Below are 20,802 nucleotides of genomic sequence, written 5' to 3'. Positions count from 1 at the left end.
TAAATAAAAATATGCAATCCACATTGCTGTTTAAAATTTGCGTGATATAAAAAAATTCGGAACGAGTTTTAAGGATAAGTTTCATTTTCTGTTTTTGTATTTTGTTGACCTTTTTCATTTTTATACCCTCCACCATAAGATGGGGGGTATACTAATTTCGTCATTCTGTTTGTAACTACTCGAAATATTCGCCTGAGACCCCATAAAGTATATATATTCTTGATCGTCGCGACATTTTATGTCGATCTAGCCATGTCCGTCCGTCTGTCCGTCCGTCCGTCCGTCCGTCCGTCCGTCCGTCCGTCCGTCCGTCTGTCTGTCGAAAGCACGCTAACTTCCGAAGGAGTAAAGCTAGCCGCTTGAAATTTTGCACAAATACTTCTTATTAGTGTAGGTCGGTTGGTATTGTAAATGGGCCATATCGGTCCATGTTTTGATATAGCTGCCATATAAACCGATCTTGGGTCTTGACTTCTTGAGCCTCTAGAGTGCGCAATTCTTATCCGATTGGGATGAAATTTCGCACGACGTGTTTTGTTATGATATCCAACAGCTGTGCCAAGTATGGTTCAAATCGGTCCATAACCTGATATAGCTGCCATATAAACCGATATTGGGTCTTGACTTCTTCAGCCTCTAGAGGGCGCAATTCTTTTAGGATTGGGATGAAATATTGCACGACGTGTTTTGTTATGATATCCAACAACTATGCCAAGTATGGTTTAAATCGGTTCATAACCTGATATAGCTGCCATATAAACCGATCTTGGGTCTTGACTTCTTGAGCCTCTAGCGTGCGCAATTCTTATCCGATTGGAATGAAATTTTGCAAGACGTGTTTTGTTATGATATTCAACAACTGTGCCAAGTATGGTTCAAATCGGTCCATAACCTGATATAGCTGCCATATAAACCGATCTGGGGTCTTGACTTCTTGAGTCTCTAGAGGTCGCAATTATTATCCGATTTGCCTGAAATTTTGTACGACGGATTCTCTTATGACTATCAACATACGTGTTTATTATGGTCTGAATCGGTCTATAGCCCGATAAATCGATCTCTCTATTTTACTTATTGAGCCCCCAAAGGGCGCAATTCTTATTCGAATTGGCTGACATTTTACACAGGCCTCCAATATATAATTTAATTGTGGTCCAAACCGGACTATATCTTGATATCGCTCTAATAGCAGAGGAAATCTTTTCTTATATCCTTTTTTTGCCTGAGAAGCGATGCCCGGAAAAGAACTCGACAAATGCTATCCATGGTGGAGGGTATATAAGATTCGGCCCGGCCGAACTTAGCACGCTTTTACTTGTTGCAATTCATTTTGTAGTTTCGGCTCAGACAAGTATTTGGATTTTTTCTTTATCTACCGTTTTTAAGGCTAGACAAAAGACAAACAAATAAAAGCGCGCTAAGTTCGGTAGGGCCGAATCTTGGGAACCCACCACCATGAGTTCTGCTAAAAATGTATACAAAATACATTTTATTCTACATACCAAACTTCTGTAGAAAATCCGTTTTAGTCGAAAAAATGTCCGGTAAAAATTGCATCCAACTATTGCCGTATATGGCTATAACTTACATCATGTCTTAATACAATAAATCCTAATATTTTCCTAATTTATTGGGGATAAGATAAGAAAAGTTGGTAGAACTAGATATCAGAAGTACGGAGAAATTTCCACGTTATAGCAGTTGTAAACTTTTTTCTTTCTTTGCCCATTAATTTTTACTCCGTAGATGAAATAAATGAATAATTGATGTCAAATGACCAGCGACAACCGTAAGTGTAATATAAAACTTGGTCTTATTGATAAAAGTCTGCCGACTAATATTATTTTAACAAATTTTCTTACTTAAGGTTGGCATTAAGATCTTTTCATTGTAATCGTTTTATTGTTATATTTTCATTGTAAAGTTTTTATTAGAAGAAAATCAATAAATCAAAAAGTAAATTTAAAATTAAAAAAAAAAATATTTCACTGTCTCCAACACTATGGTCAAAGCCTACAGAACTAATAAATTTTTTTTCTGATAGATTTCGATCCTAACTCACTATGAGCGCCGTGTCAATTGGCTTAAATACTGTATTGTGAATTATGAAATTCCAAGGAATGAACGAAATGATATAATCCGAAATAATTATTTTAAAATGTAAAGTAATCTGGGTCATTTGGTCTTAAGGAAAATGTCATTAACCCATTAAACACGAGTGGGGTGAAAAATACCTGGGAATGAATCTGTCTTAGAAAAATTCCAGCTCGATCTAGGACAGAGGTATCCTAATCTGGTTAAAAATATTTTTTTTCGTTATATAAGGTCATGTTTTGGGGGAAATTGACTTGTCGAATGTAGACCATTTTTTACATTCAAAAATATCCAACAAATTTTTTTCTCAAAATTCTTATGAGTGAGATTTCTGAAATCCTTTTTAGAGTCTTGTTGCATTTGATGTCTTCTATATTAAAAAATAATAAATTTATGGCAATAAGCCAGCAGGTGCTATTCTGTGTAATGAAATCTACCTTTCTTAGGAAATAATAAGAAGATTTCGTTTACTCTCAATAAAGATTTAAAAAAAAAATACGTCAATATAATTGCTCTAAATTATGAAAATATGAAATTTCATCCAAATTGGACAAAGGAATAGAGCGTAAAGCGTAATGGGTTAAAATATCGTCTTTAAAAATATTTATTGAAAATTGTCTATAGAAAAAATTTTAGGTTTTTCTTTGAAAGATATTGAAATCTTTCTTTTAGAAAAAAAAGGATGCCCGGGCCTGAGCAACATTTTGCCTTTAGACAATACTTCATTGAAATTTTGCCTTTAGAAAAAAATGTCTTTCAAGTTTTATCTTTGCATAGAAAAAAATTCATTTTGTAAAGGGTGATTTTTTTGAGGTTAGGATTTTCATGCATTAGTATTTGACAGATCACGTGGGATTTCAGACATGGTGTCAAAGAGAAAGATGCTCAGTATGCTTTGACATTTCATCATGAATAGACTTACTAACGAGCAACGCTTGCAAATCATTGAATTTTATTACCAAAATCAGTGTTCGGTTCGAAATGTGTTCAAATTTTGACAAATTTTGTTCAGCGATGAGGCTCATTTCTGGTTGAATGGCTACGTAAATAAGCAAAATTGCCGCATTTGGAGTGAAGAGCAACCAGAAGCCGTTCAAGAACTGCCCATGCATCCCGAAAAATGCACTGTTTGGTGTGGTTTGTACGCTGGTGGAATCATTGGACCGTATTTTTTCAAAGATGCTGTTGGACGCAACGTTACGAACACATTTCGAACACATTTCGAACCGAACACTGATTTTGGTAATAAAATTCAATGATTTGCAAGCGTTGCTCGTTAGTAAGTCTTTCATGATGAAATGTCAAAGCATACTGAGCATCTTTCTCTTTGACACCATGTCTGAAATCCCACGTGATCTGTCAAATACTAATGCATGAAAATCCTAACCTCAAAAAAATCACCCTTTATTTTATTTTGTGATTTTTCATTTTGTTTTGTTTCTTTTTGGGACAGAAAAGCATAATAAAAACCAGTAAGGAAGTGCAAAAGTCGGGCGGTGCCGACTGTATACACCTACCCTATAGGTACAATGTGGGAGCTATATCCAATTCTGAACCAATTTTGATGGATCTCGGCGAGCAAATATGTTCAAACTGCAATAACTAAGGTTGACAAATGACAACATTATTGCAAATTACCCAAAATCTGACGAACATATATATATAGGAGTTATATCTAATTCTGAACCGATTTCGAGCTACCAATCAGAAAGTGATTCTAAGTCGATCGGTATACTTATCAATGGGTCTATCTCTCTTCCTTTTGGGTGTTACAAACTAATTCACTAAGTTATAATACCTGGTACCACAATATTGTTGTGTAGGGTATACAAATTTTAAAAATATTTTTTTGTTTTATTTTATTTATTTTTTTTTTTTTTTTGAAATTTTGCTTTTAATTTGTACTGAAATATTGTCTTTAGAAAAAAACTCATTAAAATGTAGTCTTTAGAAAATTTTTTATTGAAATGTTGTTTATAGGAAAAATTTAAATTTAATTTTGTCTTTAAAAAAATTTCGTGGATTAGGCTGAAGAGAATGTTATCCTGGATTATTAAAATTTTGTCTTTAGGAAAAATTGTGATGAATTTTTTTCTTTAAAAATACTACGATGAAATGTTGTCTTTAGAAAAATTTCATTAAAATTTGTTTAGGAAAAATTTCACTGAAATTTATTTAGAAAAATTAACAAAAATTTTGTACTTAAGAAAAATAACTTTAAGGTGTCCTGAAATGATCAAAATTTTCTCTCTATAAACAAGAAATTTTGTCATTTTAAAAATTTTTTTTTTTTGGGGGGGGTGGGAGGGCTCGGTGCCAAAGGACCCCCCCTGGCTGCCATATAAACCGATATCGGGTCTTGACTTCTTGAGCTTCTAGAGGGCGCAATTCATATCCGATTTGGCTTAAATTTAGCATGAATCGTTTTGTTATGACTTTCAACAACAATGATTTAGCTGCCATATAAACCGATCTCCTGATTAGACTTCTTGACCCTCTAAAGGACACAATTCATATTCGATTCGATGAAATTTTGCACATATTGTTTTGGCTTAACTTCCAGTATTTGTGCTAAGTATGATCTAAATCAGTCCATATCCTGATATAGCTGCCATATAAACCGATCTCCCGAAAAGACTTCTTGAACTTCTAGAGGGCGGATTTGGATGAAATTGACCACATATCGTTTTGCTATGACTTCCAATGCTAATTATGGTATAAGTCAGTCCATAACCTGATATAGCTGACATATAAACCGATATATTTTTCTATGACTTGTACGACATGACAAGTATCGGTCAATAACTTCATATAGCTCCAGGATTCACTGAATAAGGTTAAGCCAAGCGATCAGCCGATATACTTTTTTTTTTAATATTTGGCAGTACTTGGCATTGAGGATGTCAACTTGTTCTCTTTTTACATTCATTCTTTGTTTACGTTTTCTCCTATATGATGACATTTTCAATCGTCAGATTTGACATCCTTAATGATGTTTATGGGGCCTATCCACTTTGTGTTTTGCATGTGACCTAACCTTCTATTAGTGAATCCTGATATAGCTCATATATATTTGAAAAGGAACTCAAAGAACTTGACACATGTGATCCATCGTGGAGGGTATATTAGATTCGGCCCGGCCGAACTTAGCACGCTTTTACTTGTTCATTTGCATTTCGTTTTGCAGGACAGCCAACGAACTATGTAAGAGTTTTATAGAATTTCCGTTAGAGTCTGGTGTCGCGGTTTCTGTTTTTCTACTTATCCAGTTTGACTTTATTTAACATCTCTTTTATGGTCCAATTCGGAAAACCGATGTTCCTTACAATTTCGTTTATCTTGTGCATACTTTCCTGGTGAAATTCTGGATCACTAATACTATTGGGTTGCCCAAAAAGTAATTGCGGATTTTTTAAAAGAAAGTAAATGCATTTTTAATAAAACTTAGAATGAACTTTAATCAAATATACTTTTTTTACACTTTTTTTCTAAAGCAAGCTAAAAGTAACAGCTGATAACTGACAGAAGAAAGAATGCAATTACAAAGTCACAAGCTGTGAAAAAATTTGTCAACGCCGACTAAATGAAAAATCCGCATTTACTTTTTGGGCAACCCAATATATGCCCTTTTAATGAAATTTTTTGCCGTGTTGGTTATGATTCTTTGATGGTGTTAAGAGTGGTAATTAATTTATCTTCCAAAAGATGTGGGTTCTTGGTACCAGTTGTTTTAATGAACCTATAGCCGAAACTGTAAAATAAATTGCAGATAAAAATTATTTTTATTCTAGCTGTTATAAACTTTTGTTTTCACAAACATTTGGGTTTTATTACCTACAAATATTGTTTAGTGTAAGGCAAAGCTGCATTTTATGAATGGCCATTTATTGTTCATGAAAATTCAGTCAAACTTTAGAGCGAATCAAGTAGCCGTTGAGTGGAGCGGACGCGTTTTCATTTCGGTCCTCAAAGAGAAATATCTGTATCTCGGAATAGGTACTACATTTTACGCACATTTGAAAGCCTTTCAGGAGTAGGCTCAAAATTGACTCCAAACACCCAACTGCTGCGGTGGAGGCATCAGACCGTAGCATGTTGTGCGCCCTTCCGCTGATAGGATAGGGCTGATATTCCAAGCACTCCGCAAGCTAGAAAGAGAATCAGATTCCCAAAGAGTATTGCAAATCTATAAGAAAAAGAACTCCCCACTTTTAAGTACTATGAGAAGACCAAGCCAGACCTCTCTCAATGCAGACTGCAGACAGTTTCCTGCGGAGGGGAACAAAGTCGGTACAGGATCGAAGGAAGCGCGCACGGCTACTGAGTCTTCATGGAGGACTGTGACTTCCAGAAGGACGCCACAGCCATCACGGAAGGAGAAGAAGGTCATTGAAAAAGGTAAAGAACCGCCCTCTTACGTCATATTGGCAGGGAAGCGCAATAGAGACGAGCTGACTTATGCTGTCATCGATATAAGCAGTCCATCTGGTAGGATTCCACCAGATCATCCGTCCTAAGTGGAGGCTCTGGTTAACGAACATATTTTGAACTCTGAAGAGGGTCAACCATACCATTCATTGATACCGTCAAAAAGCTCATTTGAAGTATTCACAGTGTGGATTCCACACTCACTGGGAGAGCGTAAAGTTCGACTTGGTGAAAAAGATTTACATCCCCCAGCTCACAAGGAAAAGGGCTGCAATTTCGCGACGGAAAGCATGGTGAAAGTCTTAAGCAAGCAAAACCAAGCTTTGGTTGCGGAGCAATTGCAGGTCGTCCACAGCGAGGAGACCAAGCCTCAGTGACAAGTTTGGCTAAAGGCGTGGTGTTCAACGGCACCAAGATTGTCTTTTTTAAGATTGGGGAGACAGACATAAGACAGTGCAGTGACAAGAAACTCAATACCAGTTAACGAATACTACCGACTTTCTCAATATTGGGAAAACTAGGATAAGAAAAGATCGTAATATTAAAACCATTAGGCATTGCATGGGCAGGAGACTAAATACAACCTAACGAGCATCGAGCCGACGATGGAACCATCAACGGCTTTCTCAAGATTCGCACAACTGTGATAGCCAAAGATCCTAATATTGAAACATCAGGCAGTGCAGTGACAGGAAACTCCAATGCATTGAGTTTCCTGTCACTAACGAACAGGGTGCCGACGATGAGACCATCACCCACTCCCAAGAAGCCCAATTACTGAAGAACCAACGATTGAGGTCATTCCGATTAACCACCACCGGAGCGAGACGGCTTATATGTAGCCGTCTCGCTCCGGTGAAGAAAATCAGCAAGGGCAAGATTCATATTGCCTTAATTCAGGAGCCATGGACGAAGTTTCTGGACTGAACCATATCAACTACCTATTATTTTATGCTAACACTCGAACTCGACCGAGGACCTGCGTTATTTGTCCTAAAATATTCAATTATATATTTTTCACAAACGTTTAGGTAGGAGGTTTTAGATGTGACAATGTGTTCGGAATCGATGAGGACCGGTTTCTGCAGATAAATCATCTCCATTGCGTGGCCGTTTCGGCGGCACTTACAATGATGGCAGGAGGATTTGACGTGGTTCTTATTCAGGAGCCGTTGGTGTGTGGATGAATGCTTCGTAGACTAAGAATTCCTGGATTTAAACTATTCAAGGGAATGGGAGACACAGAGCCTGTATTCTTGCAAAGAGTAGACTTAAGGTTTTTCTTCTTCTGTCGCTAGGCACTGAAGATTCAGTAGTAGCAAGTCTTGAAATAAATAAGTCTCATTACTGGCTGGCTTCCCTATGTATGGCAGACGATTCAGAGATGTCGCCTTCAAGCCTTAAGTTGCTGGTTGAAGCTGCTTCTACAGGGAAAAATGCCTCATTGTAGGAAATGATGCTGATGCACATCACCTGATATGGGGTAGTTCGGATATAAACGAAAGAGGTGAGCTGCTTATCGAATATATTATAAGTTCCAATCTGGCGATTTGTAATAAACGGGATAAACCGATCTTTACTACCAGAAACAGGCAGGCCTTTGTATCAGAAGATCTAAGCGGAAGGATGTGCGACTGGGAAGTGTTGGATGATCACAGCTTCTCTGATCATCGGTATATTTAGTTTCGGCCTTGGAGAAAATACTGCAGGAGTGGTCCCTCGACTAAACAGAAGAAAGGCGGATTGGGATAGATTTCGGCACACATTATGTACGACTATCCCTTCACGACCAAAAAAGGAAGTGGAAGCTGCGTAGGTAATAGACAAAATGATCAAGTGGGTCACGAAAGCCCTGAATGACTCGCTTGTGTCAGCATGTCCTAGTGCCAAGCCATGAGGCAAACAGCGACCACCATGGTGGACCCCAGAACTGGTTGGTCTAAGGAAGGACTACAGAAAACTTTTCAACTGGGTGAAAGCCACAAGGGCACCACACGATTGAGACATCTATAAGGCTGAGCTAAGAAAAAAAAAGGGCGAGCGGAGAAAGGCTCAGGCTCCTGGGCGGAATCCTGCAGTTCAGTGGAGGATACATCTGAGGCCTCTAGGCTAAGGAAGCTTCGAGACCTATTACGGTGGTATATATTCAGAAGTCAGAGAATGCATGGACAATGTCTAGCGAGGAAAGACTAGAACTACTCGTTGACACACCTTTCCCGGGAAACTCTCCAACAGACAACGGGGCGCCAGAAGAGGTTGTCACTGATATACATTCGTCGGAGGTTGTTGGGAAATTGTGTCTGCGACGAAAATCCTTTGAGTGATAAAAAGTTTCGAGCCCTTCAAGACGCCAAGCCCTGATGGCTTATTACCGGTTGAATTACAAGCTGTATCCGATAGACTGGCTCCTTGGCTTAGGGAGATATACTTTGCTTGCACCAGCATTTCGTATATACCTGTAGGATGGAGAGACACAAAGATCACTTTCATTCCGAAAGCAGAAAACCTTACCATATGAAGGCGAATGACTTTCGTCCTATAAGTCTGTCATCCTTTATGCTGAAGACTCTTGAGGGGTTGATAGAAACATATCTTAGGGCAAAGGTCACTGGAGATCGCTTGTCTCGGTAGCAGGATACATATACTAAGGGCAAGTCCACTGCCATTCACGACCTAGTCGGCTACATAGAGGGATCTTGCGATGTCAAGGAATACACAATGGCAGCATTTTTTGACATTGAAACTGTTTTCAATAGTGTAAAATCATATGGTTTATTAATAACTTACTTACTAAAAGATGCACTACGGCAGGCTTGGGATCTGTGGATCTAAAAAGATGGTTCAGGAATACCTCAAGGAGGTGTACTATCTCCTCTACTTTGGAATATAGCTATTAACAATATATTATTGTATCTTGAAGAAAAATTTGTAAAAGTGATGGCGTATGCTGATGACATGGCTATTGCGGTTAGGGGAAAGTTTTCCAGCACTCTAATAGTGATTTTAATTCTGAAAAAATATTACACTAATGTTGCACTTATACGGAAAAACATTTTGAAAATGTCGCCCTAACCCCCTCATAGCCTACACTTCTGTAGGCAACACCATTACAAGCAAACACTACACCCGGCATTGGGGTTAAATTTTTTTGGATAAACAAACACAAAATTTTTATTCCAATGCAACATGTCGGAAAAATGCTACACTTTTTTGCACAATCGAAATCTCTATTAGAGATAAACTTCTGGAACCTTTAGGTGCCAGAGCAAAGTGAGCTATTTAAAATAGTCTACGTGGAACCTGTCTGTCTGGGAGGAGAGAATGTTCCATTTACTGAAAGCGCAATATACCTGGGTGTTTTGCTGGACAGGAAATTGAACTTCAAATCCAACATTTTGGAAAGGGCAAGAAAGGCAACTCTTGCCCTATACACCTGCTAGAGCGCCATTAGCAAAGTTGGCGGTTAAAACCGCGTGTCATGCACTGGGTATATGCTGCAGTTGTCACACCTATAATGCTATATGTTGTTGTGGTTTGGTGAACGGTGCTTCAAAAGACCACCTACTGGTCCATACTCAACCGGATCCAACGGATGGCTTGTTTGTGCATCACAGCCGCACTGTGTACGACACCATCTGATGCACTGAATTAAATGCTACACCTAATGTGCCTGGACATTGTGGCGAGACAAACTGTTGCAACCAATGCTGTGAGGCTAAGAGAGCTTTCTCTTTGGACATGTGGCGGGTACGGACACTGCGTTATTATTGATACAATGTCCAATGTTCCAGGCCGTATGGATTATACCCTGCTTGAGCCGCTGTAAAAAGTTCTATATCACTACTCCTGACAGAGCCGATTGGAACTACGATATCAATTGTAATAGAAGTTACATAGACTACTATACGGATGACTCCAAACTAGACGACCAGGTGGGCTTTGGTGTGTACTCGGAAAAACTAGAATTGGTTATATCGAGAAGGTTACCGGATCACTGCAGTGTGTATTAAGCGGAAAGGCTTAAATATAATGTCATAACGACAAAATTTGCGATCAGACAGTCATTAAATCCCTGGAGAATGTGTTTCTGAATTCAAAAACTTCCCTCGACTGTCGCAGATCTCTTAACAAGGCGGCTAAACAGTTCAATATTCACCTGTCCTGGATGCCGGGCCACAGAGATGTAAAATGTAAAATTTCCCAAGAACATTCCATTAAGGAACAGGAGATATTTCTATTATATCAATGAGTGTAGTCCGATTTAATTTTAAGCTCAAAGATAAGGACCTACTTTTTTATGCACAGTCTGAACGGCGTGCCGTTTAGCGACATCAGTTGGTAGAGACGCTTTAACATGGCAAGATACCTCACAAACGTTGCCATCAAGGGGAAAACCACAGCTGGGATTTAAACCCAGGCGTTCGGGGTCATAAGCAGACATGCTAACCTCTGAGCCACGGTGGCCTCCGGCCGCAGGGATATCCCAGGGAATTTTAAAGCGGACGAGCTTGCGAGACTAGGAACACACATTTCAGGAGAACTGGAATCTGTGGGTATGCCTCTAGCGGCATGTAAGCTAAGTTTTCAGGATCAGGACCGAAGGACAACGAATGGTTCAAAGCTAGGAACCTGTTCCTGTGCACGCACAGGGAGCAGACGATAAGACCATGACCTACTGCCAAGAAGCCCATTTGGAAGTTTGAAATTTGGAAGACTAGTGTAGGCAATGATCCTTATATTGGAACATCGGGCAATGCGGAGCCGGTAGACTCAATAAAGCCTAACGAACAGGGACCCGATGATGGAACCATTACCGACTTTCTTAAGATTCGGAAGACTAGGATATGCAAAGATCCTAATATTAAAACATCAGGCAGTGTAGTAGTTGGAAACTCAATGTAGCCTGGAAACACGGAGCAGACGATGAGATCATCACCCACTCTCAAGAAGCCCATCTAATGGAGGACCAATGATTGAGGTCATCCAGATAAACGTCCATCGGAGCGAGATAGCTACTCGCGCTCTGATGAAGAAAATCAGCAAGCGCAAGATTCATATTGCCTTTATTCAGGAGCCATGGACGACCCGGAACAAAGTTTTTGGACTGAACCATATAAACTACCAATTATTCTGTGCTAACACTGGTACTCTGCCGAGCACCTGTGTTATTTGTCATAAAAACTTAAATTATGTATTTTCCTTAGTGTCAACGTCGGATGCAACAGTGATGAGACAGGGAGACGTTGGAATTATATTATCTGCCTTTCGACTCTCCGACACCGCCACCTACGTCGGAGCTGCAACGGTTGGTGAGGAAAGCAAAACAGACAGGATATGAGGTACTAATAGGGTGCGATGCGAACTCTCACCACATTTCGTGGGGTAGTACCAACATTAACAAGCGGGACCAAGTCCTGGCACTTAATATTGGTAACACTTAATATTAATAACACCGCTGCCTCTGTTAATAGGATTAGGGAGGGGGTTTTGGATCTGAAAATATGTTCGGAAACCCTAATCGATAAGGCTTAGGATTGGAGGAGCATTCCTACATTTGGTTCAGAATAACACGACCAGCGCCGAATCCGATAAGCTTCCGTAATAAGTTTAAAACCAACTGGGCAAAATTCGGAAGACTACTCAGAAGAAGGATACGACTAACGGATACACCGGAATAATGAGCTTGATCGAAGGTTTATCATAACGGAATTTATGGTGAAGGAATCCTTGAGGAGCTTGGTGGAGACTGCCCTGCACGAGGTTGTGCATAAAATAGAAGAATCCCACATTGATCCAATCTTTAGACCAGCACCGGTTGGACCGGGTCCTTAGAGACTGGATAAACCATACTCTAAGGAACAGGTCGATTAATTGCGGGGATGAGAGCATTTTATCGCCACTCCTTTGGGTGACCACCATAAATAATCTATTATGGATGCTGACTGTGGAGGGATTTGAACCCGACTGCTATGCAGACGATGTTATAGTACTTCTAGGGGTAAGGATCTGAACGAACTATGCCGAAGGGCCGAAAGAGTCTGCATATGGCATATGACTGGGCTAGACCCAGAGGTCTCAATTTTAACCCAAAGAAAACAGAAATATGCCTGTTCACGGGGAAGACGAAGGTGGGCCTTTTTGGCGCCCCACGTTTTCTCTATAATACGATTTCGATATATGACGAGGTAAAATACTTAGGAGTGATCTTGGATAGGAAACTGAACTGGAAGTGTCACATTTAGGAGCGTAGTGAGAGGGCTCACAGATGTTGGGCACCATGTGGCCCGTCTACATAGTGCCCAATGAAATGGGAAATGAATCCAAGCATCCGTGATGAGACCGATACTTACTTACGCCTCACTAATTTGGTACATACAATAGGTTCAGAGAACATGTTGTCTTGGCATAGGCGGAGCGATGAGGACCACGTCCACTAGGGCCCTGGAGACTATTCTAGATATTCGATCCATTGACACACAGATTAAGTGTGGGGCAGCCACTGCGGCTATGCGACTTAAAGCGATGGGAGAATAGATTGAGGATGGGAGCAGCTCATACCATCGCGGTATAATCGAGGCGACGATAGGAAACCTGGAAGAAAGGAAAGAGATTTCCGATCGGATACCTGAGATGAACCTTGAAGTCGAGTACGAGACACTGCTACCATCGGCACAGTCTTGGATTGACGAAACCCTAGTATTACCATTTGGAAGATCATGTTACACAGATGGATCAAAGGGAGAGGACGGAGTGGGCCTGGGGGTCTACATAAAGAACCCAGGGATTGAGATCTGTTTTAGACTGCTTGACCATAATATGATCCTACAGGCGGAGATCCGTGCTATCACGGAATGCGTGAAGTGGTGTGGTACTAACGCGAAGACGTCGCGTGTGAACATCTTTATGGATTGTAAAATGGTCATAAGGGCAGTAACAACCAGGACGGTAAGGTCACGGAGAGTCATGAATCATAAGAAGGAGATGAATGCTTTCTCTGAGCATGGCACAATCCGCATCGTTTGGGTGCCGAGCTATAGCGGAGTAAGAGGTAATGAAAGAGCAGACGATTTGGCGGTGAAGACCTTCGGGTCGACGCAGTCCGAGTTAAGGGCGTGGGCTACAAAGGCGCATGTATCACTCTGGAAAAGCGATACGGTCGGTTGGGCGACGAAAATCCTATGGAGAGATCCGGATCGTGAGAAGACGAGGCTATTACTGGAAGTTAGTATAGCTTTCAGTATCCTAACGGGACACATAGTGAGCATAGCATGTGAAGGGCACGTGGGGAACATGATAAGACGTTGGAGCATTGCTTTGCTGCTGACAGACAGCGGCACTTAAGTGGAGACACAATACCAGACATGCATTTTGTATGTAACACGATAACTGGTTTTTACTGATTTTTTTTTCCAAGTTACTTTTTAGTATTTAGAGTGCCACAAACCGATTACTGGCTTGTCGGGCGGATCAATATCCTCACCCTCTTTTCAACCTAACGTAACTTAACCTACGTGGAAGACATACAATTTGATCTAAATTCTGACAGTTTTCGTATTTTTTATGCAACATTTCCAAATTTCAGCTATCAACTCCGGCTAGAATGCATGTCGCTGAAGGAAGACTTTAATGAACATTTGGAACAATTAAATGAGTCAATAAAGCTCATTCTGCAAGCTGGTAGTGGTAAGTTATCGCTAAGATTGCAACGGCAACGTAACATTAATCGTTTCAATTTAGAACTATTAAATAATAAAAACCTACACGAGATCTTGTTCATAATTGTTCTTGTGGGGAACTATCTGAATTCAGGCAAATTTTCCGGAAACGCAATAGGCATTCGAATTTCATCGTTAGGCAAACTCACACAAACCCGATCTAATCTAAACAACTTGCACATCTTACATTTCATAGTGAGTCAAATAAAAGTGCAAGCCCCATATTTGATTAATATCCCCAATGGTCTAAAAGCTGTGCACAAGGCTGCCAAGTAAGTCGTGTTTAAATGGGTATGTGACGGCAATTGTAAGCTTTTTGAATTGCAATTTCAGACTTAATATCGAACAAGTGATGATCGATGCAAAAAACATGTGTATTCGCGTGCGTAATGTGAAAACTCAAATCGAATTGCTCCCCTTGGACTCAGACATAAGGCAGAAGATGGGAAAATTTCTAACAAATGCCAAAGATGAAAATGAAAATTTAAAAGCTTTTCTAAACGAAGTGGAAACTATGCGTTGCCGTTTATCTGAATTCTTCTGTGAAAATCCCACCAAGTTTAAACTAAGAGACTGTTTTGAGGCATTCGCAACCTTTGCTGAGGATTTTAAACGATCTATCGATGAACTTTCCGAATTAGAAACGAAGGTATTGAGGATTCAGAGACAAGCAGATGAAGACAAAAAAACTAGAAATCTTATGACTAACGGTAAGTGAATGCAATTAATTAAAAAAAAAATAAATGACAAAAAAAATGGTTTGACAAAGCACTGACACAATCCGGTGTTATTTTTAAGAAAATTAACACCCATTTCTTATGTATGATGATGATACTAAAAATGCCGGGCTGCCAAATCTTCATTTGTGGTGCGATTTCCCTACAAAAAAAGTCAGCTTGAGTTCTACAATAGGTCTATTCGCGTACTTTTCCAGTAAAAATTTGCAGGAGAGTAAGAGCACCCTTTATTCTCTTTTGCTATGTATTGAAAAAACAGCTGGTTTGCAAACAATATCTGTTCAATGCCGCAAATTAACCTCAATTGCCAAACTATCAAAATTTTGTCTGCTCCCACGCACTTTTCTGCTGGCGTATAAAGTACGTGAACGACTTCCAGTAGAAATTTGTCCAAATTTGCACAAACACACTTAAAATCTGTGATGGTCTCGGGGATTTTCTACTTAATTTTTTTTTTTTTTGGAATTTTCTTTGTATTTTGAGATTCACGAAAGCATTTGTGGTTCGATTTTCATCTTGATGCATTCAAAATTTACGACGACTTTGCCGCTAAAAGTCTCCAAATCCGATTATATATTTGAAACTCAAATTTAAACATTTTTTTGGACGATGCGAAAAATACTAAATGCTATACTTTCTACATTTGTGCGCCACATTTTCATCTAAATATTTGTGTCACTTGTTTAAAAATACAACTATGTAGCGATTATCTATTGTTTGTCGTCCAACAAATCGCATATAAATATAAAATTTTGCAATAATTAAAATTTGTTAAGCTGAACGAGAGTAACTGGAATATATCACTTAAGTATTTAAATACCCACCACCGTAACTCGTCCAAACATTTATTCTGAAACCTACAAATACATGTTCTGTAGATCCTAGATCGATTTTGCGAATTCCGTTCGTCCGTCCAAATTTGAATTTGGCTTTTTGGTTACAAAAAGTCTTGACCTAAAACATAGGATTGATTTACGGTGGTGGGAATTTAAGATTCTGATTGACCGAACTTATCTTATTACACCTTTTTATGTTATTTATAAAAGAACGTATGTGTCTGTGTCACTTCTTATTTTTGTTTTTTATGAAAAATATTGTGCCAAATTTTGGACCAATTTAAACAAGTTTTTTTATGTAAAAATCAGAAGGTTTATTGTATGATTTTGTTTTTGTTACTCCTAGTTTGTTTGTTTTTTTTTAACAAAAACAAAAAAATTAGCCACTTTTCAACACTAAAAATGCAACTTTTCTTTACAAATTACACTTTTTGTGCCACTATTTGAAAATTTTCCAACGGTTACTCCGCTCGTACAGTTTGGAAGCCAAAAAATTTAAATAATTGAATGGAAGTATTTTCATTGTTTAGTATGGACATATCGAAGATGTGTTTCAAGTAAAATAGGTAGAGATATCCTACCCGTTCTTAAACCGCAGATGTTTTACAATTTTTTTTGCGATTCTATGCCAATGTGCATTTCTGCCAAATTGGTTGACAATTGCGGCTTCTAGGGGCCCTAGAAGTGAAATACGCGAACATGCTTTGCGAACAAAACTTCAGCCAAATCGGACAAAAATTTAAGCTTCTAGCGTCTCAAAAATGAAATTCTTGGGTCCGATTTGTATGGAGGCTATATCAGTTTATAGAACGATTAGGATCATACGCGGCACGTTAAGAGTCAGAACAGAAGTCTATGTGCCAAATTACAGCCATATCGGTTCGAAATTGTGGCTTGCCAAAACACTATTTATAATCCGACTAGATTTTTATGTGCGGATATCTTAGTTAAACAATAATATTGGGCTATTAAATTAATTTGCTAAAAATTTCAGCGAATTGATTTCAGTATTTTGATGATTCCTCAACAGAACGTAAGGAAACGTGGGATCCTGTTTATACTATACATTCTGACAAAATTAAATCTATACAGAAACAATTTCTTCTGTTCTGTTCACGACACAATGGACGGATAGAATTATCAAACATTATCTGATTAAGTTACGAACACTGTTTATTCTCAGAAAGATGTTAAACCTTACATTTTTAACCAATGTTCTACATTACAAAATACCATCCGAATTTATTATGAACCGTATATGTATACCTTAAATGTCCCTATTCGCCCAAAGAGGAATTTTCTACTTCTTACATACATACAATATTTTCAAAGAGATTACTCTTACAATGATCCTCTTAGTCGCTTTTGTTGTGATTTCAATAAGTACTATCACAGCTCTAATTTGTCTGACAATAACAGATTGCTAAAAAGTAAATTTATTTTGCACTTAAACTTGTAGTTAACATATAGGTCATTGTTACCAATATTTTTAATTTCTATTGTATATACAGCGGTCAAAAAAAGTATTCATCATTCAATGTTTTTTTTTTTAATAAGTCTACAAAAGACAATTGGAATAAAAACATATTAAACTAATGATGCAGTAGTGCTTGTGTGATATATATGTACACAATTTCATTGTTTTTAAAGAAAAAAATAGTATTTATTGGAACAAAAAGGGCCATTTTACAGCTGAACACAAAAAATTAAACAAAAAAAGTATTCATCATTGCAAAAAAACAAAAAAATAAATAACATAATTTAAAAAAATTAATACTTTGTTATTCGACCACCGCGTCTTATAACTTCTTTTAAACGGTTTGACATCGATTGGACTAATTTAGCGGTTATATTTTGGTCTATATTAGTCCATTCCTCCATTATCACCTGTTGCATTTGACTCTTGCTCGAAAAATTGCGCGTTCTCAATTTGCGTTCGAGATGTTCCCAAAGATGTTCAATTGGGTTCAAGTCGGGACTTTGAGGAGGAGTTTTAATGACTTTGGGGCAGTTATACAGCATCCACATCTTGGTATTTAAAGCAGAATGTTTGGGGTCATTATCTTGATAATATTGAAAGTTATTACCAAGCCCAAGTTTTACAGCACTATCTTTTAAATTCCTCTTTAAAATGTCAATGTAATACTTATGATCCATTACTCCATTAATAATTTCAAGATTTCCCGCTCCTGAAGCCGCCATACACCCCCAAACCATTAAACCACCTCCACCATGTTTTACAGTAGCAACTGTGTTTCGTTCTTCAAGCTCTGTATTTGGTTTTCTGTACACTATGACCTTTCCATCGCACCCAAAAAGATTAAACTTGCTCTCGTCTGCAAAAATGACTGTTTTCCAAAATGATTCGGGCTGTTTTACATACATTTTTGCGAAGTTTAGCCTTTTCACTCGGTTTATTTTATTTATAAAGGGCTTCTTACGTGCAGTTCTTCCTCTGTAACTATGCCTTTTGAGTGTATTTCGAATTGTTTGTGTAGTAACTTCCTTCCCTAAATATTCCATAGTGTTTTTACGAAGAATGGTCGCATTTGTCTTCGGAGTTTTCTGAATTTGCCGCACTAGCCAACGCACATCTCCAACTGAAAGTGCTTTTGGTCGACCAGATCTTGGTTTATTGTCAACAGTTTTCGTTTCTGTCCACTTTCTGATGATGGATTGTATAGTAGATCGTGGTCTATTTAATATTTCACTGATAGTTTTTTGAGTTAAACCATTCCTGTGGTGTTTTATTATCAAAACTTTTACCTCATCAGAAACCTCGTTTTGCTTACGACCCATTTTGACAAAAACTATATTTTCAATGAAATTAAATATTTGCTGTCAAGGGCAAAGCCTCCTTTACTAAATAAAACAGAAAAGGGGGATTCCCAAATAATATTTGAATTTGACTTTGATGATAGCACATCAATGATGAATACTTTTTTTGTTCTGTTTTTGGTGTTATTATATAAAATTGCCTTTTTTGCGCTAATTAAATTTATTTTTTGAATTTATTTTAAAACATATTACGAAAAATAAACTATTGCATAAAACTGCATTATTTGTTTACTTTAAATTTTCTTCAATTACCCAAAATAAGTGAATTTATTATCAATTTTGCTAATGATGAATACTTTTTTTGACCGCTGTATGTATAGTGCGTATTAGTCTGTAAGGATTTATTATCTATAGACTTAAGAACAAAAAAAAAAAACAACGATTTCGATACAAGAAAAGATCAAATACTTAGGACTGATCTTGGACAGGAAACTGAAATAGAAGTTTCACATTCGGTACCGATACCATGCCGATAAGGCTCACCGATGTTGGGCACTGAATCCGAGGATAGCCCACTGGCTCTACAGATGCGTGTTTAGACCAGTGCAACGTAAGAATTATAATTCTACGCAGTCTAGCTAGAATAACGCATACCGGATGATTGGAACCTCAGCATACTATGTCCCGTACGTACAGACAGAGGAATAAGTCTCCTCCCCATCGCATACAAGATGCTCTCGAGCGTAATGTGTGTAAGATTAAAACCATGAGATAACTGAGCCCTATCAATGCGGCTTTGCAAATTGCAAATTTTGCCCATGAACATTCCATTAAGGAACAGGGGCAATGAGTGCAGTCCGATTCAAGTTTAAGCTCAATGATAAGGGGCCTCCTTTTTATAGCCGAGTCCGAACGGCGTGCCGCAGTGCGACACCTCTTTGGAGAGAAGTTTTACATCGCATAGTACCTCACAAATGTTGCCAGCATTAGGAGGGGAAAACCACCGCTGAAAATTTTTCTGATGGTCTCGCCAGGATTCGAACCCAGGCGTTCAGCGTCATAGGCGGACATGCTAACCTCTGCGCTACGGTGGCTGCGGCTTTAAACCTGGTAAATCCACCCTAGACCAGATTCACACTGCGCCAAATCCTGGAAAAGACTTGAGAAGGACAAATCAGCACCTTTGAAAGAATCGAAAGAAAGTCATTGAAAATGGGTCTGGCAGTACATGGAGATATGACGAAATGGATGATTTCAACTCCCAAAAAACCTCGTACAACCGAGCAGAGAAAGAAAATGGAAAAAGTTGGGAACCACAACTTTGAGATAGCCAGCAACTTTGTCTACCTCGGCACCGCCGTACCCGAAACGAATGACATCAGTTTTGAGATAAAACGAAGAATAATACTGGCAAACAAAAGCTACTTTGGATTACGTAAGCAGTTTTGGAACAAGGCACCCTCTCGACAGATGAAGATTACACTGATACTACCTATGTTGTTATATGGTTCTGAGGCATGGGCACTTGTGAAAACAGATGAGGCAGTGCTTGGAGTATTTGAGAGAAAGATTCTTCTTAAATATATGGACCAGTTTGAGTTAATGGAGAATATAGGCGTCGCACAGTGGGATGAAAAAAAAAATAAGTGAAAATAAGTCTGCCATTTGGAACGGATAGAGATATCATGTTAAAATTTTACATGGTTATAGCTGACGTGTTATCCAGTTAATATGCCTAGGGGCCCATTGGTGGGCCTTCAAAATTGGTCACCCCGGCCCTACAAAATTTTGTTCGGGCTGTCAAAAACGCATTTATTGGAAAGTGCTTAAAAAGCCTTACAAAAAACAGGCCTAAAAGTGCGGGATATCTTATATAGTGTCAAAGAAATTTGATTAACAAATTTCTTTTTAAAATTTTCTTCTCTTATTCTCTTATTCTCTTATTTTGTTGCTTGTGGTAGCATTTCCGAATTCAAATATTTCAAATGTTTTAACTGATTTGGAAAGTTAACAAAATTTACTATTTTTTTGTTGCGATATATGCTTAGGTTCGATTCTTTAGTTAAAAATTATGCGAGTTACAAATCAAAAAATGTGAAAAAAGTAAATTTTTCGTAAAAAAAAGGTAATTTCATTGTTTCGTCTCTACACAGAAAACTTGACCCAGCATCTTATCAATTTTGCTTACTGTACTGTAAAGAATACTTTATGTAG

General features: G+C 38.4%; 1 protein-coding gene across 1 annotated transcript in view; it reads left to right on the top strand.

Annotated features, from left to right (window-relative positions):
* Positions 1-20,802, top strand: part of LOC106088624 (FH2 domain-containing protein 1) — a 79,443-nt gene that overhangs the window by 35,777 nt on the left and 22,864 nt on the right. Inside the window, exons 5-7 of the mRNA XM_059370862.1 lie at positions 14,105-14,205; positions 14,260-14,509; positions 14,571-14,947. Of these exons, the coding sequence (XP_059226845.1) occupies positions 14,105-14,205; positions 14,260-14,509; positions 14,571-14,947 (728 nt within the window). The remainder of the gene's footprint in view (positions 1-14,104; positions 14,206-14,259; positions 14,510-14,570; positions 14,948-20,802) is intronic.

Source organism: Stomoxys calcitrans, chromosome 1, assembly GCF_963082655.1.
Source record: "Stomoxys calcitrans chromosome 1, idStoCalc2.1, whole genome shotgun sequence".
NCBI lineage: Eukaryota > Metazoa > Arthropoda > Insecta > Diptera > Muscidae > Stomoxys > Stomoxys calcitrans.
This window is presented reverse-complemented; position numbering and strand designations above follow the sequence as displayed.